Raw genomic sequence first — 22,703 nt, forward strand, 5'->3', positions numbered from 1 at the left:
TGTCACTAAACTATTTCGACTTCCATTCGTTTAGTTGGCCAGACTGACACCGACGCGCCACCATCTGCGGCCGGTAACGCAAACACCGCAGTGGTGGTGCGAGTCTCGACTAACCGGTGTCCATTCAAAAGTTTGTGCAGTGTCCCAACGTTTTGAATCGTATATTTAATTATCTACAGGTCATCACAAGGTAGAATAAATAAAACGGGGGACCAATCGGGTGGGCGGGTTAACGTTATTCCAACCCCAACACCCAATTGATCCCTTGAACTAGAAATAAAATCATCGGCTGCCAAGCCACAAGCCACCGGATCCAGTCCAAGAGCTGGCCGTACAGCACGTGCGGCTTCTCCCACGGGTTACAAAACATTTTTTTCAAGTCGACCTTCTCTTTGCAATAAGGACACGTCTGTTTTTTCCCCACTATGCACCAACCTCTTATGCAAAATTCGTGGAACCTGAAACATTTTTTTTTCAATTTTCAACCAAGCTGCCATATGTTGGCAACACTTACACATGATCACAACTGAGTTTGTAGGTGTTTTCGATCACACCTTCCTCATTTTCGTTGACTAGTAACTTATTCCCGCACACCGCGCACACGGACGGGTCCAGGTTTCTGGTGGGCATGCCTTGATTAGTGTAATACTGAAATGCGCAAGTGTCATTTATGTTGGACAAGTGTGGGCACGTTATTTACCCCGACGTGAGATGCCATTTTATCGGCACAAATTTCTGAAATGTCTCTACCTAATACACCATAATACAAGCCGTAAAAAACTAACAGCAAAGCACAGTCCATCCAAGTGTTAGCTTTCGCATTAAATACCAAATTGAGCCCAAAGAAAGTTGCCATCATGATGAAATAACCTAGGAGACCCAGTACATAGCTTAGTTTATAAATAAAAAGAAACCATTTATACACTAGTCTGAAAACCAAGTCTTATTTTTTATTTCGCGATTCGAGAACAGTTACCTTGGGGTCGTCCCCGTGATCGGTTTTTGAAGCGCTTTTCGCACGATCAGACTAGTGATGCAGGAAAAGAGCAACCAAATGAAGATGAAGCGCCACCAGTGGTTGCGCAAACAGAGGATTAAGGGAATTATCCACATCCCTAGTAACGTTACAAACTGAAAAGTACGCATTAGTTTTGAGATTTGACGGTTAAATTATGGCTTCTACTAGATATGAGCGGGAATGTCTCTTTTTCCATTCGATTAAAACTACTTGCGCTACTACTAGGGTTAAGATTAAGATCAGGACCATTTCGGCATGCATTTTTTCATGGCCCTTGTGTTGCTCGTGTAGTTTCTGGTGTTCGAGCCTCCATTTTTCCTCAGGTGTTAATTCCTCGACCGACTGTAATAAAACTAATAGATAAGGAATAGAAAATGTTATTCAAGGTACCTTATTTTCCAAATTGACCGGTTTATGTAGGTCCATTTTGTAGTGTAATATTGTTTTAATTTACGCGACTAGCTGGTTCACCCCTTTTCATAGAAAAATATTAAAAACATTTATTATTTATAAAAGAATGACGCGGCGTAAGGTTATCTTATTCATAGTTTGACAAGTGACGGTTCGCGGCAAGTAGAGATAGGTTCATATCTGACCACCAGAGGTCGCTAGTTTTCTCCAAGGTCATGTAATCGAGGTGTAACAGACGACCTTAGTTTACGCAAGTGATAAAATTCACAATTTTTGCGTTCAAAACGTTATGGCGTAAAGTTACGAGCTCAAGGACCACAAATGTAATCAAAGTAAACACTCCTTGGGCTTCCATAATTGGTACAAAAAGTGGTAATTTATTGGTTTTTATTAGTAAAAAAAAAAAACAAGAAATAAAGGCTGTAAATAAGTTAGTATGAATCACTTCCAAAATATAACTCATACGATATTGAAGTGATTATGATAAAAAAAAATGGTTATGCGATTATTACAACAACGCAATAACGACAAACCGTTTGACTCACAAATAAGGGCGTGGTTATTACCCCGTACTAGATACATGACATAAAAAGGCACTTACGAACAGAAATTATAAACACAAACTCGATAATATGTATCACACAAAATTTTTATCAAAATACTTTATACACTATAGAGATTCAATCACATTACAAAAGCTTTGACGTGGATCAAATTCATGCAAATATATACTTTTTTTAACAGATAAATCAGTCAGTTTTTGTCATGTGTTTTGAATTACAAAGATTTATATAAATACCGGACCACTAGAAGGGTAAATTCTAACAATATATTGCTTTGAAAATAAAACTTGGGCAAATAACTTATCAACAATAAAATTACAAAATTAGTCTATCTTCAAGTATTATGATTAACAAATTCCAGTTACATATAAGGCACTATAATAGTTTTGATATATACATTAGTATCTCCCCTGATGTCCTGCAGACTTAGAAACAGGCCTTAAAAAATGTAATTGAGCAAATTGTATCGTTCAGACATTTTTGTACCAGTTACCTAAGTTTCTTAGGTCCAGGAATCCTAGAAACCGGTCTGGGAATACCGGTTATTGGCCTTGGCAAGCCGCTCCTCGGCGGTTGTTGGGGTTTGACGAATTGAGCATCTTCTTTTTTCGCGGGAATTTCTCTCGGCACCGGCGAAACCTTCAGAACGAAATCTCAACCTTTGTCATCCCCGACGAGAACAGACTCACCTGAGCGACCACCGTCGGATTCTTGGTTATCGTCATGGTAGAATCCAGCGGGGGTGGCGCCACCGGCAGATTCGGATTTATCGGCTTCAAGCTGGTGTAGGAGCCCTTGAGCGTGTGCCCCATCGAATTCAAGTTGGTCGACGGCCTTTGCAGTCCATACGGCCTCGCTTCCGACAGTCTCAGGTTCGGGTGGGAACCCCTGACCGCACCTTTCGCGTCGAGCTGACCCAGCGTGTTGACGCTCTTCGGATTAGGTATTTTCTGATTGATGTGGCCGACGCTCTTCTGCTTTCGGATCGAATTTTGCGGAATCACAGCTTTGGCGGGTTGTTCGCTGGAAGACATTTCGGGGTCGGAGTTGCGATCCCTGATCGGCGAAATCTCGTGGTTCAACCAGAGACCGGTGGTTTTGGTTCTGGGTTTGGGCGTCGACATTATCTGGTGCAGACCGCCAAGCTGGCGCTCTTGCATGTCGACGATCATGTTGATCCGGTCGGTGCTGTGCACCTTGCTCGAATTCTTGCTGCTGCCAGAAGAGAGGCTCATGTAGTCCAAGTTTTCTCCGGAATCGGTCGATCCGAAAGAGTTCCTCTTGTGGTTCTCGTTGGGGAAGGTCGCGTTGTGTTGATCGTTTTTGTCCACGAGGTAACTCAATCGGTTCAGGTCGAACGACGGCGAGGGTCTCCTGTCGAGCAACCGTTTGATATTTTCTATCGTTTTGTCGTCGCGCAATTGCGTTTTTTCTATCGTTATTGTCGAATTTAAATCGCGAGGTGGCGATTCTTGATTCTTAACGGCGGAAAATCTATTGCCTTTCCGTCGTTGAAAAGTGCTATTTGACTCTTTGTTTGTGCTTTTCGGCTTGCGCTGATATGTACTGTTCAAGTTTTCGCAACTCGTTGCTTTGGCGTCTTGGAAGTCTTCCCCGAAGTCATCGATAATGACGGTTTCTGAAAAAATATTCACGCCGTGTGACCCCAATTCATAAATATTTCTTTTATTTATCTTTTATTAAAGACGAAACAAGCCATATTTGTTTTCCTTATATGTACTGACGCAGCATGAATAATAAAACAAACAATTTCTTTAAACAAGTTTACATCGTTTCACATTTGTCCTATGTATTATTCTGAAATTTTTCAAAATAATAAAATCGAAGCTGAGTCATACTCACTGTCGCAGGAGAGATCCTCCTTGGCGAAAGTCGCGTTCATGGTGATCGTCGCGTCTTTGTCTACATCATCTTTCGCGCCGCTCTTATCGTTGAACGAGACCTTCTTCAGGAAGTTCTCTGGAACGTCAGAGTTCAAGCTGCTGTAGCTCTCGGTGATCGATTGGAACATCGGCTCGGCTTCCTGTTGCAAAATCGACCCCGTAAAATCGGTGTCGCGAATCTCCCTCAAGACTGGATCGTTCTTGATGAAACTGTTTTCCATCAAAGTGGCAAATGTCGATGAACACATGGAATTAACTAGACTAGGCGGCGACATGTTCTGAAACGAATCCATCATGGGGGCGTTGGCCAAAATGTTCTCAAAGTAAACACTAGCGGTCGGCTGTGCTAAATCAAAATGCAAGGGTTTGGAGGGCGACTCATCTAGCGAATACCCATTCAATTGTATCCCGCTGTCGGTCAGTTCTTTTAATTCGCTGCCGTACAATTCTTCATTATACTTCTCGATACTAGGACGGGTGAAGCGTTTCTTTGGACGTGTGAACGTTCGCGTGTCAATACTTTTTGTGGCGAGTTTGGTATCATCAGGTGAGGAATCGTCGTCAGGAAAATAGAGCCATTTCGTTAGGTCAGTTTTGGATTTTCTTGAGCAATCACACAACCTGGAAGGTATTTGTTAAATTGATAACGCAAAAATACGACTCGACGGCTTTACCAATTTTCATCATCTCTGAAACGCAATTTGGAAAAATCGATGATGTCGTTCTCGTCTACTAATTGGCAAGAGACAGATGGGGGGCACGATGTGTCGGTTTTTTGTTTTCTAAAAGTACTGAACGAATTTGTTGGTCTTTCTGTTGACAGCTCCATTCTTGGGGCGGTCAAACACAGTTTCACAAGAAAATTTTCAGACGATTTGGCCTCGGACACACGCACACATCATCAAACAAACAATAACTTTCTAAATAAAGCGCAAATTAATAGCAGGAACACAAACTTTACTGTTATTTTGACATTTGTAGTGCCATGACACTTTCACAACCCCGAACGGTACCAACCTCGCAACACCAAACAAACTACGGAGAAATGTCCAAAAACTATTAATACTTTCTATTAAATATTGCTTTTTTATTGATATTATTTGCTTAACCGTTTACATTTACTTCATACAAAAAGTTTTGCCGCGCTGTCGTGTTGTGAATATCGTAAAAACTATTTTATTTTAGGACTTGAGAAGTGAGAAAAGTCCCTAAAGTTTCAAATAAAATTGTGCCAAAGTGTATTTAAATATATTGTTGTAATAATTATTATTATAAAACCGGATTACAAACAGGACATTGACTCCCATTGTGTAAAAAACACAGCCGATGGTAGTTGTGTCCGCAGGGCAATCTTGTTTCTTCAATTATAGGAATTTTTAAAGGCAATTGGCAGTGATCACAGTTAGATATCGTTTCGAGGGATTTATGACTGGGTGGGTCGCGATAATCGCCACCACGCAAATATTTCCTGTGTAAATATCCACCTACAGACGTCTCAAACTGCAAAATAATCGAAGTCACTTAACAATTACAGACACACGACTATTCAAACCTGTTTTTTCACGTCCTCGTCGGCCAAAGTTCGATTGAGAACATCACCATTTATGTTCGAAGCGGCCGAGAAAATACAATACTGATAGAAAAATTGATCGAGTTCTCCTTTGGGCAGCAGATCGGCGTAGCGCTTAAGTAACTTAATTGTATTCGTGGGTTTTATCGACTGAACCATCATCAATCCAAATTCCGTCCATTCAAAAGCGCCCACAGCGTCGATATCCGCCCCGCACTGCAAACATCGCCCCGTTTTCAATTTCGCAAATAATTTAATCGATTCGTCCCAAATGTCGTAGGTGATTCTATTCGAGAGAGCTCCAACAACTTCCGGATCGCTAAATTGCAATACGAGAGGCATTCTCGCTCGAATCTCCGCCGGATCGTCGAGCCTTTCCAGAACGAATCTGTGCATGTAGGGCACTTTTTTGAGAAAAACCTCACGGTCGCATTTCTCCATCAGTTTGTGCCCGATTTCGTAATGTTTCGGCACAGTTTTGCGCGCTTTGGGTAGGGGAAAGTTGCATTCGCAGGTCAGATCTGCGGAGTTGTTGATGTCGAGGAACGCCCGACACGCGTATTCCAGCACATTCGAGTCAAAATCCCGGGATTGATCCAGGTGTTTCAAAAAGACTTGTTTGCACCAAGAATCGCAGCTGTTGTCGTCGAGAGCCGCTTGAAATTTGGACAACAGCTGATAGAGATTATCTGGATCTGATGACTTCATCAATTGAGCAAAGTTCGTAGTTTCGACGTTCGGATGAATCTTACTTATCTTGTATTGCTCCAATAAAATATTATGAGGTTCTTTTCGCGTCTCTCTCTCGCAACGAAAATTTTCCACCGATTCAGGCACAACTGGCAACGCGTTAACCGTCACGATCCCGTTCTTAAACTTCTCTAAATTTGGCACTTTTGCGCACTCTTTTAAGCGTTGAAAAATTGGCGCTAGTTTCTCTAATACTTCAGGATTATCCAGTTTTGTCTCTAACGTGGAGACGAGGTGGATTTTTTTTGACGTGTCGATCAAAAACTCCACTTCGTCCAAACACCGGACGCACAACTCTCCGCACAATCGATACCGCTTCCTCATTAAACTCTTCAAAATCAACTCCTCAACGGTCAACAACGACAACACGCTAACTTCTAAATCGTGATGCCATACGTACAAAAACGAATCGACTATTTTTACGTCTTTTATATTGCTTATGTGGGCACTCCAGTGTAGTAAAGCACTCGTGGACGGCTCGAAAATGTAGAATCCATCGTCCCTAAACGTCAAGATGAATTTTTTAAGAAATGCGTAGATTTTCCCGAAATTAAAACTTTCTCCCAGGGCGACCTCTCCCGCGAACGATTCCAAGCGCAACTCGTCGCGATCCTCCCAATAAACTACGTCGCTCGGTTTTTGAGACAAAGAGGGGCGCAACTGGTGCGTGACGACCACGTTGGCGTCAAAATTCGCCTGCCACAGTCGCACCCCAGGTCTAGCGCAATAGATTTTTACGTTACTATCAAATACAGTCGGAGATAACTGTTCGCTGTCGCTGACGGTCTGAAAAATCCCTCTGGTGCGTGTGTACGACTCGCCCACTTCTACAGAGTCTCCCGTGTTGAAAAAACAAGCGCCGAAATTCCCGTCTCTCGCTTTCTTGCCCACTTGTCTGTACCTCTCGGTGTCGGTGTCGCACAACAAGGAGCGCGTCTGAGTTGAGACCAAAAGAAATTTGGAATAAGCGTCTAGTTGAACGATTGGCGAGTCCAAGTGCATCAGACACGCTGTAGGCGTTTGGAACATGGCTTTTGTCTAGAATTGATTTTGTCACAAAATTTAAGGACAAAGATGAAATTTTTACCAAAAAATTTTTCAAAATTATTACGGAAACTCGACCAATCGAGTCGCCGCAGTACAAATCGTTCCCGTTCCATTTCAATGCGGTGACAGTGTTGCCTTCATGTTCAGTAAAAATCTGTTGTTGGAAATTTAAGGAGTTGAAACAATCTTCAAAGACTGTTACTAGACCTGTTGATGCGGCAACTGCGAGATTTTCTTCGTCGGCAGAAATCTGCACTAAGTTCGCGGAACCGTGCTGAAATCAATAGATTCATAATTGGGGTACACCACATTCGAGAGGTTCTTACAGTAGTGGGAATTAGTTTGAGGAATTGACATGGCTCTCGGTTGAAAATGTAAATTCCGCCGCTGCTGGCGCCGAATATTACGTATTTGGTGGAGACATCGAAGGATGTGAACTAAAAATACAATTTTTAAATAGTAAAATAAACATAACCCCAAATTACTTTTATTCGTTGCGCCGTCTGGAAAATATTGCGTATTATGGTGTTTATCGCGCTGGGATGTTCCACTAGTGCGTACTTTTCTGGCATCGTTCCAATTTACGGAATTCTTCCGGTCAAACCGATTGAAATAAATAATTCTCTTCTCATTGTGTTGGAAAAGTAGGGTTATGTTGAACGTGGGATGGGGATGGGAATAGGTGAACTACGTCATTAATACTGTACACGCTTTATTGTCGTAGAAAAATACACACAGTCAACAAATTATTATCTCGGAATATCACAAAATTATTGCGTTATTAAGGCACAGTAGGTATCTACCGCTAGGATTAAGATAAATGCATAGAAAGCAAGCAACAGTTGAGTAAATTCTTTGGGATTATAATACTCTGGTTTAATTATTATACATCCCTTCGATGAGGAAGTCCATCCGCCGGTAGTGCCTGTGTTGCCACCAGTCGGCGCCGCGTTTGTACAAAACGGAAAAAACAATAGCTACCAAGGGGACAGAGAGAATCACAACAACAATAGGCACAACATAGTCAGTTTTTTGCTGTTTCTCAGTAACTGATTCTATACTGATACCATGATTATCTGTGTCATTCAGTTTCGTCTTGGTGTCAGAATCTGAGGGCCCCTCGTCTTCGGCTATCGTTATTGTGGGTTTATGAGGTACAGGAGTCATGGTGGTGGTTGTAGTAGTAGTCGTAGTAGTGGTTGTTGTTGTGGTGGTAGTGCTGGTGCTAGAACTGCTATGAGTATCTACAATAGTAGCGTCCTTTTTCGGAACACTCATTTTGTTATCGTTTTTCTGGCCCACCTCGAACGCGGGCAGCTTGACTGTGTCGTTAGCACTGTCCACCTTTTTCACGTTTTCGCGAACCACGTGGGTGTCCTCGCTCGGAGCTTCAGACACGGGGATATTGGGTTGGTTGGTGTGGTTTACTTTGATCATGTGTTCGCGGCCCATGTGAGTCGTGTTGTTTGGAAGCGCGATAGGGCCGCCTTCGGACGCTACGTTGACGGCGTTCACTTTCACGGCCGAAGTTCGATTCTGTTGCACGTCCTGACACACCACCAATAGCGACGACGCGACAATTAGTAAACATGGTATTATCACTGGGGAAACACTCATTTTAATTGTTTGTTGATGCTAACAGATTTTTGGCAACTTTCGTGTCATTTTCGGCTGTCTTTAACAGCTGATAGTGAGTGACACCAGATGACGCATGCGCGCCGGTCATGTGACGGCGAAAGCTGCACCAATCATGCGTCTGCATTACGGCACTGTTGCCAAACGGGTGCCGATATTTAAAGAAAACGTATCCCAATTAAGGAAAACATTTAATCTACAGGCTTAATGGTAATAAATCGAGATAAGATAAATACAATAACTATGGTGCTCAACATGATGGCTACGACCGTCATGTAAAACGTTTCTTCCGTGAAAATGTCCGTAAACGCTGGAATTTGGTTGTAAACATGATCTATCAATTTCAGCTGATAGTTCTTGTGGTTCACTTTCATGCCCATGTTATCGCTTTTTCTGTTTCTGTTTCTCCAATTTCGTAACCTGTGCTGGTTTCGCCTCTTCCGGTTTCACTTGGCTGCTAATGTGCTTATTAAACTGTTGAAGGATTTCCAACACAGTTAAATTGTTGGCCAAAAATGTCAGACTCCTGCAAAACGCTCAAACTTTAACTCTTCCCCCTTTAACTTCAATCAATTTACCCAGAATCCAACAAATCGATTTTTATTTCAGGTTCGCTTCTGTCGCACACCACGTTTGGCTTAATAACACAGTTTAAATTGGTTTCGACGACTTTGGGGTTTGATATATGGAAAAGGAAATCTCTAGAATTTATTGATTGTTTAATGCAAGAACGCTTGCGTATTCTACTAAAAATAAATCTCGCGGTGAAGAAAATGAGGTTATGTTTACCTGGCTGTCACGGCGTTCGGGTGAAAAGGGTCGAATTGGACGTTAATTTTTTTCACAGGTTTTAGATTCACCATTTTTAATTGTTTCATTATGGCACTAATCGCCCCCGCCGATCGGGAGAACGTACCGCTGTAATAAATCGACATTTTTTCATCTAATCCCTTCTAATCGACGACTTCGATTTTGGGGTTATGCCGACCGAAGGCCGAAGATGTCAACAATGGGGCGGGTAATTCAAATTTGCTTCAGTAGAAATTATATATAATTTATGAAAATACACTTTGTATAAACTTATCAAATATTAAAAAAAGTTGAAAAATTTAGAAATCATTTAAGAGATCAAGAACCGGTTTGAATCCATGTTGAGGATGAATCCACACTTCTGATGGGAATATCCGTGGAATAACTAACTAAAAGTAACTGTTGTCCTTGATACCTTGAAACAAACAAATAATCAACAATGAAAAATAAATTTAAATCAACGTTGCAAAAAAAACAAAAAAAATTAACTGATCATAACATACAAGGTGCCTCCATCTCTAACCGTTTCCATCTGGTCTTGATCATAACCTAAAATGTGACCTGATGCCGGATTGTCGGCTTCTTCGACGTTCAGTTTCAATTCGTAAACGTCTTCAGACAAGTTACTTCCGTTTTCCGTTTTAATCACTTTTTCAGTAGATTGCACTGGTGTCGTGTATCTCAGGGGTTTCCCGGAAACTGTCCGTTTCGAGTGTGTTTTCTGGTGACGTTTCATGTCTGACCTGACTCTAAACGGCTTGCCGCAAATCCCACATTCGTGAGGCTTCTCACCTACGCAAAAACGCATTCAAAAATCATTTAAAAACGTCGCGGAATCACAAACCCGTGTGAATCCTTCTGTGGTTTTGTAAGTACGACGACGCCCTGAAGGTCTTCGCGCAGAACTCGCACTTGTAATTTTTCTCTCCAGTGTGGATCCGGCGGTGAACGATCAACGAGTACTTCCTGGCGAAGTCCTTACCGCAGTATTCACACTGAAACTGTTTTTCGTTCGAATGTAGAGAGGTCATGTGGTATTTTAAGTCGCCCCATTGGCGAAAGTCCTTGCCGCATTCCTCGCAGTGGTAGGGCTTGTCTCCTGTGGATAAAAATTATAGTTGTCGACGAGAAACGCGACGAAACAACCTGAATGCAGCCGCAAGTGGACTTTGAGGGCGCTGGATGCGAAGAAACTTTTGCCGCATTGGTCACATTGGTGGGGTCGGATCCCGCTGTGGCTCCTCATGTGGTACACGAGAGAGTTCCTGTGGGTGAACACCCTATCACATTCTCTACAGTGCATAGTCCCTTTCTTTTTGTTTTTACGCTTGACCAGAGAGGGCGCTGTGGGCTCTACAATTTCAAACGGTAACGAGTGAAGTTAGACGCGTGGCCGTAAAGCACCTGTATTTCCGGTGTCGGCTCTGCAAGTCACCAAATGTTGCAACAAGATGGCCCTCAAAGGAAAGGGTTGCTTGCAGATGTGGCAGACGTGCTCTTCTGCTTCCAACTCCTTCAGATCCTCTTCGGTCTGGTGCAGTTCGTCTTCTCGATACCTGCAAGAAGCTCTTACTTGTGGAATAGTTATTTTCATGAGTAGCGCTGTCAGATCACTTTTCAGGTATGAGGCACGAGGTGTCAGCCGAGTGATGTAAAACAGGCCAAATACCTGAAAAGTGACTTTTAAGGTATGAGGCACGAAGTGTCAGCCGAGTGATGCAAAACAGGCCGAATACCTGAAAAGTGACAGCGCACGAATATTGAATAACGTTTTTCGTGTTCGTTCGGGCAGTCTTAAAAAACATTAATTAATTGTAAATTTTGAGGTTATCTTTGACAGATGTCAAGTTAGGTATATAACCCGGAAAGTTTATATATTTAGTTATATACCGCTTTCCCGGTTATGTATATCAGGAAACGAACATGAAAAAATCTTTACTATCAATAACCACCATGCTTTGGTGTCGTTATCCGAGTTTGCGTCGTGGTCCACGACCACGTTGATCCCCTCCATCAAATCTTCCGTCTCGCTGAACTCGTTCAGTTCCTCTTTGTGGTGTATCTCCTTCATGTGCGTTTCAAAAGCTTTCTGCCGCCGGAATGTCTTGTTGCACTGGATGCACGTGAGGTTGAGGAGGGTGGAGAAGATGTTGTCTTTTTCCGTGTCCACTTCGACCTTCTCGACTTGAGAGGGCGTCACGTGGTTGGGTTCATAGTGAGACTTGAGGTGTTCGAAAAATCGCAGTTGGTCCTGGAAATTGGCGTTGCATATCTGACAAGAGAAGGCCGTGTTGTGAACTGGTGTGATGGTGGTTTGGCATAAAATTTCGTGTTGAGCAAAGTCGTCGCTCGATGTGAATGTCTGTTCACACAGATTGCACTGGATTTTGATGACGTTCTGTTTCTTAAGCTTGCGAGAGATGCGTTTCTTGTGAGGAAGACTTTTCCGGGAGGTCCTCTGGTCCCCGTCGGAGCCTCGCTTTTCGTCCTCGGACTTCTCCGACGTGGCGAAACTTTGCGTCACGTTCACGTACCGATTGTTGATCATTTTAGTGACAGCTTGTTTCTCAACATAGATATTTTCAGAACCCACTATTTGCAAGTAGCCATTGTTGATAGTCGCTTCTTTGTCAGTCAGTATGAGTTGCTGCTCTTCCAGAATCTTATTTTCTACAAACACACTCTGCTCGCGCTCTACTTTTTTCAACGTGATTATTTTATACCTAAACCTGCGTTTTGCACCAACGACGGCAAAGACGCTTCGTGAAGCTGCTGTTGGCTCAGCTGCACCGCCACCAGAGCCGCCGCTAAATTTCTGTCTTCCTCGGTCAAATCCTGCGACAACAGGGCTTCGGAGGCGTACGGAACCGGGATGAAATCGGTCGCCGCGAGGTCCACCACGAGCCCATTGTGGTGCTGCAACAATTCCGTTCCTAACAGTTGCGAATTCTCGGGCAGTCTTTGGATCATGTACTGCGGAGTAGGCACGTCGTTGATCACAACGTTTTCCAACAGTTCGGGACCCGATTCCGCATTTTCCATTTCTGAAAATTAAATCCCGTTCAAAATTCGCGCCGCACCGGAAATGGCGATTGATAGTGTTGACACGACGTTTCAAGGTCGCCGATTTTCTGCTTTTGCTCGACAAAGAAATCAGGCTTCCTATCCGAATAGACGTTACAGTACCTTCGGTTTTTATTCTGAATGCACCGCTGAATGCTTTATTGTGGATATAACGGCGTAGTTTTCATTATTATTTGTAATATTACACTTAAATCACATCGACACAGCGAAAACTGACAACAGTGGGACATTAAACGGAAGTGCACTTGCGCCCTCGATGCCAAAATGGCGGACGATTGAATCATTTTTCGTAAATTCGACTTTTTGATTCAACGCTTTTTGCAGATTTTGCAACACAAAATTGTGCCGTCGACTGAATTCGGTTTTTTTAGGATTTATTGTGAACATTACGGAACACGTAGTTTTTCAACGTTATGAAACCAGTTTTTGATTTGAATTTCGTAATGGAGGTTATGTTATTGTTTTAAGGGTAAAAACATTGATACATGTAAAAAAGAATAATTCATAAATTACAGGTTGTTTTATTGAGATATAATATCAGTATTATACATGATAGGACGGTGCACAAACATATCTATTAAAACTTTGTTACGAATTGAACGAAATATCAATCAGACAATTGAAATGATAGAAGGCACTTTACGGGATGCAAGTTAAATAAAACTTTGACTATGTACACAACTCAATAAATAAATACAACTTCATATTAATAAAAACAAATATACGTTAAAATTAACGGAATAAAGATATAACGACCACTGGCGGCAAATACATTCTTTTAAAAAATTAATAAAACAATGTTAGGAACTCCACTAACAAATAAGCTAGTTATTATTGTTTTAAAGCTACCGCGTAATATCATATACAATTTATTCACGTTACATGGGCTTTCGCTTCCATCTAGCCGGTGATTTTATCTAAAAACAACAAATCATAAAATCGTCCCGGTCAGTTGGAAGCTCCACAACTACGAATAAAAAGAAAACGAAAACTAATCACAATGATTTTTACATGGTCCTCAATTGGTCAAATTTATAATGAGGTAAAGACAATGCGTTCTCTCGTCGTCAGTCTAACATCAAATTTGCCAAGCATTTTATATAATAAAATTCCATTCTCTTTGGTATACATCCGAATTCTTACAAATATAAAATTACTGTATATAAAATAATAATGAGTATAAAATACGTCCGCACACCTCACGGAATTTTACAAATCGGATTTGTACTTATTGGCAAGAAATACAATTAGGTGTTTGTCCTCTCTTGCGCATTTTTAAGAAAACGAATCAATTAGGGCCTTTCTACAGCTAAAATCACTAATTGAGAAGTAGATTATCACAGTTATTTCGAAAACCTGTTAAAAATCTCCAAAAACCTATTCGAATATTGGATGGAAACGGAGCGCTTCGCTCCTCGACCTGTGACCAGATCGACGTTTCTCCAAGTTAAAAGTGGAGTGTCCGGACGAGAATCGCCCCCGCCGGATCGATCCCCAACCCATTCTTTGGTAGCGCGCAAAATGGATACGAGGTAGGGTTGCCAGACGTCCCGATTAATCGGGATTGTCCCGATTATGGGACTGAAGTCCCGTGTCCCGAACGTATGTCGCGGGGACATCTTTTTGTCCCGATTTTTCACTTTCGGCGTACTCAAGTAGTTTGTAGTGTTATTTTGAACTATTTAATGCGCATTGTGCAGTGCGCACCTATGGTTTGGTTAGTTTACTCGCAGTGCATACAACCACACAAAAGTGATTTTTATCCAGTTTATGTTGGAGCTGCTGAGTAAATATTTTAAATACAGTGAGCGGCAAAAGTATGGAATAAATTCATTAAAATTTAAACAAAATTTTTTTCAAAAAAATCTTTGGACAGGTCAATTTTAGTTTATAAAAATACATATTTTAATATAAAATACAATTCCAAGCAGTCATTTGTTTTCGAGTTATGACGTCATCGATAGTTTTTTTAAATGGAAACCCCCTATTTTTTTTCTTGATTTTGATAGCCCTTTTAATTGTCTAAACGCCAGTATAAAAATTTTGTTACCTTACATAAGGAAATTTTTGAGAAAAAAAATAATAAAGTTCGAAAAAATTAATTTTATAACGAACAAAAACAAGTCAAAAACTGTGTTAGTAAGTACTTAAAATTATGGAATTAAATGTTTGAATTGGCATCCCCCAGCTTGTTGCCAATAAGCAAGTTTATGAAGAAATTCCCCCTGTTTTAGTTTTATCCCAGCACCCAATCAAAATTAAAATTTCTATACGTTGTGTTTTTGATAAATGAGTCATTTTCTTAAACGTTTTGTAAAACAAATAACACATACGAATGAAATTGAGTGTAACATTTGACTTACCTACTTTTTTTGACTTGTTTTTGTTAGTTATAAAATTGATTTTTTCCAAATTTTTTTTTTCTCAAAAATTTCCTTATGTAAGATAAATACATAAATACACTGTCATTTAGACAATTATAAGGGATATCAGAATCAATAAAAAAAATAGGGGGTTTCCATTTAAAAAAACTATCGATGACGTCATCACTCGAAAACAAATGACTGCTTGGAATTTTCTTTGATACTAAAACATGTATTTTTATAAACTATAATTGACCTGTCCCAAGATTTTTTTGAAAAAAATGTTGTTTAATTTTTAAGGAATTTATTCCATACTTTTGCCGCTCACTGTATATACTCGTACTTATAACAATAGGTAACATATGTTTTGAACCACCCTCCCCCTCTCACTGTTTTATTGCTGTCCCGATTTCAGTCAATGCAGATCTGGCAACCCTAATACGAGGCGATTCGACGTCCGAACGATGATTAGATAATATATTTACAGTAAAACTCGTCGGCGGTGGCGCGACGGATTGGTGGGGCGGCGAAAACGAAGAAAAACTATCCGGAAAAAGCGGCCAACGATCACATCTAAACAACTAAGCGGGACTCCCAAAAACCGTCAAGTCCGAAAAGAAATCACTCTCGGGTTTCGTAAAATGTGCGTGCGTGCGCGACTCGATTTTATTGTCTGTCCATTTTGTTTGTTGGCAATTTTCGACTGGACGGTTTTTGTTGGCTCGTATAGACCCTATCCGATCACGCCACCACCTCTTTGGTTAGACTAATAAAATCCCCCAAAAAGCGGGTCTCCTTCCGCCGACAAACACCTACTTTCCGGTGAGCGTTTAAGGCTACACTTTTGGTCACTCTTAGCTAGAAGCAGCTTATGGAATGCAACTTTGCAGGCACAATGAAACTAAACGGCAACAACGCTAAGCTCCTACGGTTCCCCTTCGGGTTTCTTGTGGCGTAACAGATAAACGTTCATGTTGTCTTTGCCCTTGACGTAGACCGAGCCGCGCGGCTGGAAGGCGTACTTCTCCTCGAGCACCTTGAGGCAGTTCTCGCCGACCTGGATGTGACCGTTGACGCCGGTCGAGTCCATCCTCGAGGCGATGTTGACGGCGTCGCCCCAGATGTCGTAGTACAACTTGGTGTCGCCGATGACCGCCGCGGTCACGTCGCCGAAGTTGTAGCCGATGCGCAGGATCAGGTTGAACTCGAGGAGGTCGCGGTTGAAGTCGCTGATCACGTTCTGCATCTCGAGGGCGAAGTCCATCAGGGCGTAGAGGTGGTCGTGGGGGTCGGTCTGCTTCTGGCGCGTCTCCGAGTTGAGCCCGCTCGCGGCCATGAAAGTGCTCCCGATGGTCTTGATCTTTTCGACGCTCTCGAACTCCTCGCGGTCGAGCAACTCGTCGAAGTCGGCGATCAGCTCGTTCAGCACCCTCAAGTACTCCTTCCCGCCCAGGTAGCTCTCGTCGTACATCTCGTTGAAGTTGACGATGCTCGCGAATATGATCCCCACGTCTTTGAAGTTCTCCGAGTACTTGGCGTTGCGCTTCAGCTGGTCGGCCACGTGTTCAGGTACGATGTTGTAGATCAGGTAGTCGGCTTGGGTCTTCAGGTTCTGCACGTTGATCTTGTCCCGGTTGGAGACGTAGTTGGCGTGGAAACTCAACCGGTAGCCGATCTCGAACTCGCGATTCAGCAGACAAACGAGCACCAACAGCAGGAAGAGGTCCATCAGGATCTCGGATTTGTACAGGAAACTGTAGTGCTCCAGACTGTCGTCGTAGCGGTTCGACTGGGTCTTGTTGGCGTCGTCGAGTATCGCCACGATCGGATTCAACTCGACGTTCTTCTCCTTGGTTTCGACGAAAAAATTCGAACAAGTCCCGTTGAGGAACAGCGGAATGAAAATGGCGGCGAACAACACCGCCAGGAAATTCTTCATCCAGCAGTTCAGCTGGGTGAAGTTGCAAAAGTGGATCACCCCCACGAACAGCAAATACGTGTACAGATAGTTCGACGTTTCGGACGTGGTGAACACCTTCGTGCAGAAATTTATCAGGACGGTCACCAGAGGCAGACTTACCAAGACGGCGCCGAACATGTTCCACCTGTAAAAGCGTGAAACGCAGCCCAGACACTTGTCCGAGCACTCGACGACGCGCTTCGAGCACAACGCCCAACCCAGAGCCTGCACGGCCACGAAAAACGACGACATCACCAGCCACAGAGTGGTGTGGCCGTACAGGAGCCACAGCGAGACGGACACGATGACGAAGGCTAGACTGGAAACGCAAACGTCGAAGTAAGTGTTGAATTTCGAGTTGGCCAGAGTCAGGATGGAGTCGGGCTGCTCGAGAGAGTGGACGTTGGCGCGGTAATCCTGCTCCATCTGTCCGTCCTTGAAGAACAGCGACAACTTCCGCAACTGCGGTTTGATAAAATAGGAACCTCTCGACTTGGAGTTTTCTTGTACGCACTTGATTAATTGACGGTCTGATTGTTTTCGCAAGTGTTGGATGCAGGCGCCCCATTTGTCGAAGAAGGGGCCCGGCTTCCGCACGGAGTATTGGGGGGAACTCACCGTGCTGTGACTCGATGTGTAGTAACCCGAGACTCGGTGTTGCAGCATGTCTGAATTGGGAAGTGTGTTGTCGAGCTGCAACAAACTCTTGTTCAGTCTCCGGTCCGCTTTTGTTCACGCCATCAATCAGTAGAGACACCTAGCTTGTCCTTGATAGCAGCTTTTTTGCACGTGTGATGCTAATCTGGCGATACTTTTTACGTTGCCCGATGGTGGCGCAACGATCATTTTTTGTGATTGTGCACATTGCGAATTTTCTTTGCCCGATTTGGTTTTGTTCGATAATCCAGTCAAATAAAAATTTTGCTTGAATTAATTTTAATAGTAACAAAATACTATTAAAGAGATTTCCTTCCCTCCCTTTGAACCAGAAAGATCCCGAATAATATAATTTTCCGAAAATCACATTAATTACGAGGGTAAAATAATTTATTACATCCGTACTAGTACAAATCAATCCATTAGATCCTATTATACTAGACATTTGCACCGAAGAAAATACTCAGATTTTTATTCTGCGTATTTTCTGGCGTCATCTGGAAGCCTTCCAGCGAAATACCGCCAGACCGACTCCATATTGTATTTACACATGCTCACAAAACTTCAAGGAGCTGTCCGTACTGATTGACGGCAATACTGTGCCCCTACCTGCTGGACGCTGCTCCTGCGACTGTTGCTCTTGATCCCCGAGTCTTTCCTGCTGTGTACCGACTGTGCCGCGAAGTGGTCGTCCAGGAGCGAAATGTTAGTGAGCCTCCCCGGAACCTCCAAGGAGATTTTCCCCCTTTCGGTGTTGCCCACTGTGACGCTAGCGCTCGTCGTCCTCTCCCGCGGGAACACGTCAAAGTTGGGCGACCGTCCGCGTCTAGATCGATTGCTCCCCGCCCTTTGCAGAAACGAGAACTCGTTCGGGGACCTCCCGTACTGCGATCGATAACTCCCCGTTCTCATGAACTGGTTCAGCTCCCCCGGGGAGTAGTCGTATTGTCCGACGTCGCTCCTCGACTGACTTATGTACGATTTCACGTCGATGGTGTCCCTGGGGTCGTCCAAAAAAATACTGCTGCGTTTGTCGTCGTCCGCGTCGGTGACGCTAATAAAGGATTCTTTCTTTTTGCCGTTGGAGACGTTCGACGTTTCGATTATCGTCGGCACTTGCTGGTAGCCCCCGGACGTCGATATTCTGTCCTCCGAATTCGACGGGACTTGTTGGTCGATCTCCAGGTCGGTTTTACCTTCGGCTTTCCGGAGGAATTTCGGTATCTTCCAGCTCTTCAGTTTCACGGTGTACTTGCCCGAGCTGGCGGTCGAAGTTGGCGTTTTCACGTTATCACAGTCAGCGCTTTCTTTGCAATTATCGCCTTCTTGTTCGTTTTCCGAGTCGAGGATGCTCGGCAGGCTGCTCGCTTTGATCTTGCAGACGTCCGGCGACAGCATGTTCGGATTGTGAGCGGCCTTGATGTGAGTGGTGTCGCAGGAGAGGACGCGAGGCCTGGACTGGGGCGACATGGACGGCGACGACGTCGGCGGCGACACGAACAGCTGCAGCGAGTTGGTGTACTTTTGTCTGCCTTCAGCGCGAAAACTGCCGCTGTACGATGGCGTCCGATCCCCGACTCTACCAAGAATAAAAAACGTTTTCAGTCCTAAAAACAAACAAGAAACAATAATCCAGTTACGTACTACATTCTGGTTACCTCACCTAGAACTGGCTCTCCCTCCTCGAACAGGTACATGTCCTGGAGGAACTCGCACGTCTTCTCCGATATGTGCACCGTGCCGGGTTTCCCCGTGGACTCCATGCGATTAGCAAGAGTGACGTCGTTGCTCCAAACGTCAAATTTGAACCTCCTCGTGCCGACGATCCCGCACAAGACCGTCCCCGTGTGCACCCCGACTCTCATGTTGACCCCCTCGTTTTTCTCTTGCTCGAATTGTTTGATCGCTTGGATCATACTCAACCCCATTTCCACGCAGCATTTGGCGTGATCCGGGCGCGGTTCCGGACACCCCGAGACGCAATAGTAACAATCCCCCAACGTCGAGATCTTTTCGCAATTGTGGAACTTGCACAAGTGGTCGAATCTTTGGAAGAGGTTGTTAAGAATTTCCACCAGTTCTTCGGCGCTCTTCTTGCTGGCCATCTTGGTGAAGCCGACGATGTCGGCGAAGAGGATGCTCACGTTTTCCACTCGATTCATGTTGAACGGACGAAAAAGCGAGCGGATGTCGTTGGTCTCGGGGTCCGAGTTGCGCTGGTCGCTCTTGGTGAAGGTCTCCTCCTCGTTGAGCAACCAATCCGCCACGCTGGACGGCATCAGCGAGTGGATCATGTTCTCCTTCAGCTTCTTCTCGGATTCGAGCTGGCGCCTCACCAGCAAGCTCTGCCCGACCTTCATGAACGTGTTCCTCATGCGCACGTTGGTCATGATGAGGATGTGGAGCCCGATCAGGTGGATGCAAATGTGCGACAACAGCCGGACCGTGATGGTGGAGGCGTCGAACGGTTGGTTCTGGAGACAGTGCGTTAGAATTTCGAACGCCGACGAGTAGCAAATTCCGATCGTGATGCTCATGTAGAGTTTGAGCGGGATCAAAGTGTAAATCACCATCAGGAGTTCGATGCAAATGGAGAAGTGCCCCACGGGACTTATGTCTGATGTGGTGGGGAAACTGAGCGGGTCCGTTTTCATAGGTACCAACACGACAAACGACAGATTGATTATGCACAGGATGAAAGCCACAATCAGAGACATGAGCAGCATGTGTTTGTTGTAGACCTCGGTGTAAGTCATGATTAGGAATATCGCCACCAGCAGCATCAACACCCCCAGGACTGCGCACAATGTCGGCCAGTGATTGGTCTTCGAAACTATGCCGGTCACCAGGAAGTACACCAGCCACGAGAATGAAATTAGCAACATGTACCATAATGCATACCTGCCAAAGGTCCTATTAGTGTCACGAATTGCAGCGTCCTTGATGTAAGACCGAGCCGAAGTTAGTCTCAAGGAGGCTAACACGTCTTTAAAATACGAAAGGACTCTTGCAGATCATTCTGGCCCTCTGGTGGCCAAAATGTGAAACTTCGAAAAATGTCAAATATGTCAAGTACAAGTTTGATTTTCTTTTTTGAAAATGCATTTGTGGGTCGAATTTGACGTTATTTCGTATTTTACGATTATGAAACGGTGAGTGGTTAATAATTTCGCACGAGAGCCAACGCCACCTGGATGAGGTGAAAAAAGCCATTGCACAAGGCTGGCCTTTTTGGGGCACTTTTTGCGCAACTTTGAAAATGTGAGGACTTCGACTCGGTGTTACTAGAGTTGATTTGTGGGAGGTGCCTACCTGAATTTGAACCTGCTGTGCGAACTGGAGCTCCTTTTGTACTGTTCCTCTAGGATTTCAGAGTCGAATGTGGGATCCCACCAGGACTTTTGCGCGGCTCGCTCGAACGGAATGGGAAAAAATCGGCCCCAGCAGCCGCTCTGCTCAGAGACCTGGGCCAGGTAGAGTTGCAACTGCGGGTCGAGAGAAATTTGGGCGTTCTCGTCGTCGGAAGGGTGGTCCGTCTCCGACCTGTAGGTCACCGACGAGGGTCTCTTTTCGGAAGTCATTGTGAAACGGCGAAAACCGGAGTTTGTTTGTTAAGAACACATCGTCGACGATTTTATCTTGGTGTTTAAGGATTCTGTAACAAAGCTGGTGAGATAAGGAGGTGTCGGGCCGGCGTGTTTACATTTCATTTACCATTTTGAATGCATATGTTGGAGTACACCCTCGTCATGAATAGGAGGAACATGTTTATAATCTAAATCAAACATTACCGCTGTGTGTCAACACCGTTGTTTGTCTTGCGCTTTTCGCGGATTCGCTGCTAATTTTCATAATTATTCCGATAAACAGGGCCGGAGGAGCTGCACTGGGACTATTGTAAAAAATTCAAACATGTGTTCCAATTAGAAAGTTGACAGGAGGCGGGCCAAATTGACGGATCAACGCAACACACTTGATTGACATATGACAGTCCCCCCTCCCGTCTGGCGAACGTCAGCGCAGGAGCGTACTACAAATAAATGGGGACGTAATTTATGGGCTTCCGTGACGTCACACGGTCAACACGGCCCCATCCGAGCAAATAAACCGCGAAAGGCTTCGCTTAACGACTTCCGACTGTCATTATGACACAATCGACCTCAGTTTAATTGACGATTATTGCTAAAACGCAGGACCGGATCGGGCGTAGTGCCACACACGACAACGCGTCCCGCGCTCGAATTCCGCTCGATTACAGAGGGCGCTCTTAACTTTACGTGCGATAAACTTACCACTGTGGAATTTTCGACGATAATGAGCTTTCGAGTTTATGTAATGCTACTCTTTGGCGAGGTTTAGAAGGCCACAAAGCGTCATGATTATATGAATTAGCCGATTTGAGATTATACAGGGAGTCCCGGCTGCGGTGCGCGGACTGACGGACGAGTTTATTGCGGATATATTTTTGTATGGTCTGTTTACACTTTTACTGCTTTTCCGTGATGAGATTGATCAATTTAACTACTCACTTTTATAGAGTCGGTAAACAGATTCGCTGTAAACATTCATATGTATTAAAATATTCATCCGAGTAAAAGGTTCGACGCTGTTTGTCCGATTCGTCTGTAAAAATGTGAATCCAATTTCGCTTAATTCGTGCCAATTAAATGGGGGTCACGAACGCCGATAAGATAAATCCAATAAAGGTACTCACTACCAGTACTCGACTCGAGTGTTTGATTGCAGTTAATAAATCGAAAGATAATAACCGTGGCTTAACTCGTTATTCAATCGTGATTGTGATGCACATTTGCATTTTATTTGCCGAATATATTCTTGCCAGCTATTTTTAGCCTCCCATCTGCGCTAAAAAAATGTTCTTTATTGCATAAACCACACGTTAAATCTAAAATTAATTTTATTAAATTTCT

The 22,703-nt window shown here is 43.8% G+C and overlaps 7 protein-coding genes across 10 annotated transcripts; all 7 read right to left on the minus strand.

Moving 5' to 3' along the window:
- Window positions 1-142: 142 nt before the first annotated feature.
- Window positions 143-1,603, minus strand: LOC138134242 (E3 ubiquitin ligase Rnf121). Its single transcript, XM_069052419.1, has 6 exons — window positions 1,409-1,603; window positions 1,184-1,360; window positions 977-1,131; window positions 701-929; window positions 515-648; window positions 143-458 (listed from the first exon to the last, which is right to left on the minus strand). Exons 1-6 carry the CDS (start codon window positions 1,442-1,444, stop codon window positions 236-238), a joined length of 954 nt encoding a protein of 317 aa, XP_068908520.1. The 5' UTR covers window positions 1,445-1,603; the 3' UTR covers window positions 143-235.
- Window positions 1,604-1,799: 196 nt separating this feature from the next.
- On the minus strand, window positions 1,800-4,987 carry LOC138134222 (uncharacterized). The gene is made up of 5 exons (XM_069052386.1): window positions 4,571-4,987; window positions 3,856-4,517; window positions 2,682-3,631; window positions 2,486-2,631; window positions 1,800-2,430 (listed from the first exon to the last, which is right to left on the minus strand). Exons 1-5 carry the CDS (start codon window positions 4,723-4,725, stop codon window positions 2,391-2,393), a joined length of 1,953 nt encoding a protein of 650 aa, XP_068908487.1. The 5' UTR covers window positions 4,726-4,987; the 3' UTR covers window positions 1,800-2,390.
- A 143-nt stretch (window positions 4,988-5,130) lies between these two features.
- On the minus strand, window positions 5,131-7,890 carry p (WD40 repeat domain-containing protein pink). Its single transcript, XM_069052373.1, has 5 exons — window positions 7,749-7,890; window positions 7,590-7,700; window positions 7,304-7,537; window positions 5,449-7,254; window positions 5,131-5,396 (listed from the first exon to the last, which is right to left on the minus strand). Exons 1-5 carry the CDS (start codon window positions 7,833-7,835, stop codon window positions 5,166-5,168), a joined length of 2,469 nt encoding a protein of 822 aa, XP_068908474.1. The 5' UTR covers window positions 7,836-7,890; the 3' UTR covers window positions 5,131-5,165.
- A 68-nt stretch (window positions 7,891-7,958) lies between these two features.
- Window positions 7,959-8,988, minus strand: LOC138134246 (uncharacterized). The gene has a single exon (XM_069052425.1). It carries the CDS (start codon window positions 8,878-8,880, stop codon window positions 8,140-8,142), a length of 741 nt encoding a protein of 246 aa, XP_068908526.1. The 5' UTR covers window positions 8,881-8,988; the 3' UTR covers window positions 7,959-8,139.
- Window positions 8,989-9,076: 88 nt separating this feature from the next.
- Window positions 9,077-9,416, minus strand: LOC138134253 (uncharacterized). Its single transcript, XM_069052434.1, has one exon. It carries the CDS (start codon window positions 9,276-9,278, stop codon window positions 9,090-9,092), a length of 189 nt encoding a protein of 62 aa, XP_068908535.1. The 5' UTR covers window positions 9,279-9,416; the 3' UTR covers window positions 9,077-9,089.
- A 510-nt stretch (window positions 9,417-9,926) lies between these two features.
- Window positions 9,927-13,048, minus strand: LOC138134219 (zinc finger protein 502-like). The gene is made up of 8 exons (XM_069052382.1): window positions 12,895-13,048; window positions 12,432-12,752; window positions 11,661-12,378; window positions 11,113-11,264; window positions 10,855-11,061; window positions 10,553-10,807; window positions 10,212-10,500; window positions 9,927-10,123 (listed from the first exon to the last, which is right to left on the minus strand). The coding sequence occupies exons 2-8, from the start codon at window positions 12,748-12,750 to the stop codon at window positions 10,027-10,029; spliced, it is 2,037 nt and encodes a 678-aa protein (XP_068908483.1). The 5' UTR covers window positions 12,751-12,752; window positions 12,895-13,048; the 3' UTR covers window positions 9,927-10,026.
- Window positions 13,049-16,030: 2,982 nt separating this feature from the next.
- On the minus strand, window positions 16,031-22,634 carry Ac13E (Adenylyl cyclase 13E). Of its 4 annotated transcripts, none has more exons than XM_069052348.1 (5): window positions 22,065-22,634; window positions 21,085-21,427; window positions 19,436-20,673; window positions 18,382-19,379; window positions 16,031-17,808 (listed from the first exon to the last, which is right to left on the minus strand). In XM_069052348.1, exons 2-5 carry the CDS (start codon window positions 21,351-21,353, stop codon window positions 16,081-16,083), a joined length of 4,233 nt encoding a protein of 1,410 aa, XP_068908449.1. In that variant the 5' UTR covers window positions 21,354-21,427; window positions 22,065-22,634; the 3' UTR covers window positions 16,031-16,080. The 4 variants fall into 4 exon arrangements, with proteins under 4 accessions (XP_068908449.1, XP_068908447.1, XP_068908448.1 ...); XM_069052346.1 differs by lacking the exon at window positions 22,065-22,634 and adding an exon at window positions 21,487-22,047; XM_069052347.1 differs by lacking the exon at window positions 22,065-22,634 and adding an exon at window positions 21,487-22,047 and having other exon boundaries at window positions 21,085-21,438.
- Window positions 22,635-22,703: the final 69 nt, after the last annotated feature.

Source organism: Tenebrio molitor, chromosome 6 (genome assembly GCF_963966145.1).
Source record: "Tenebrio molitor chromosome 6, icTenMoli1.1, whole genome shotgun sequence".
Lineage (NCBI taxonomy): Eukaryota > Metazoa > Arthropoda > Insecta > Coleoptera > Tenebrionidae > Tenebrio > Tenebrio molitor.

Coding starts and splice junctions, on each gene's coding strand:
- LOC138134242 (XM_069052419.1), bottom strand. CDS start 1,444: ATGGACCTACATAAACCGGTCAATTTGGAAAATAAG. Junction 1,361..1,408: donor CGGTCAATTTGGAAAATAAG/GTACCTTGAATA, acceptor GTTTTATTACAG/TCGGTCGAGGAATTAACACC. Junction 649..700: donor AAATGGCATCTCACGTCGGG/GTAAATAACGTG, acceptor TGCGCATTTCAG/TATTACACTAATCAAGGCAT.
- LOC138134222 (XM_069052386.1), bottom strand. CDS start 4,725: ATGGAGCTGTCAACAGAAAGACCAACAAATTCGTTCAGTACTTTTAGA. Junction 4,518..4,570: donor TTCAGAGATGATGAAAATTG/GTAAAGCCGTCG, acceptor AATACCTTCCAG/GTTGTGTGATTGCTCAAGAA. Junction 2,431..2,485: donor CCTGGACCTAAGAAACTTAG/GTAACTGGTACA, acceptor ACATTTTTTAAG/GCCTGTTTCTAAGTCTGCAG.
- p (XM_069052373.1), bottom strand. CDS start 7,835: ATGCCAGAAAAGTACGCACTAGTGGAACATCCCAGCGCGATAAACACC. Junction 7,701..7,748: donor AGACGGCGCAACGAATAAAA/GTAATTTGGGGT, acceptor TTGTATTTTTAG/TTCACATCCTTCGATGTCTC. Junction 7,538..7,589: donor TCAAACTAATTCCCACTACT/GTAAGAACCTCT, acceptor TATTGATTTCAG/CACGGTTCCGCGAACTTAGT.
- LOC138134246 (XM_069052425.1), bottom strand. CDS start 8,880: ATGAGTGTTTCCCCAGTGATAATACCATGTTTACTAATTGTCGCGTCG.
- LOC138134253 (XM_069052434.1), bottom strand. CDS start 9,278: ATGGGCATGAAAGTGAACCACAAGAACTATCAGCTGAAATTGATAGAT.
- LOC138134219 (XM_069052382.1), bottom strand. CDS start 12,750: ATGGAAAATGCGGAATCGGGTCCCGAACTGTTGGAAAACGTTGTGATC. Junction 11,062..11,112: donor AGCCGACACCGGAAATACAG/GTGCTTTACGGC, acceptor TTGAAATTGTAG/AGCCCACAGCGCCCTCTCTG. Junction 10,124..10,211: donor GTTAGAGATGGAGGCACCTT/GTATGTTATGAT, acceptor GTTTGTTTCAAG/GTATCAAGGACAACAGTTAC.
- Ac13E (XM_069052348.1), bottom strand. CDS start 21,353: ATGACTTCCGAAAAGAGACCCTCGTCGGTGACCTACAGGTCGGAGACG. Junction 20,674..21,084: donor CACAGCAGGTTCAAATTCAG/GTAGGCACCTCC, acceptor GACCTTTGGCAG/GTATGCATTATGGTACATGT. Junction 19,380..19,435: donor GGAGGGAGAGCCAGTTCTAG/GTGAGGTAACCA, acceptor GTTTGTTTTTAG/GACTGAAAACGTTTTTTATT.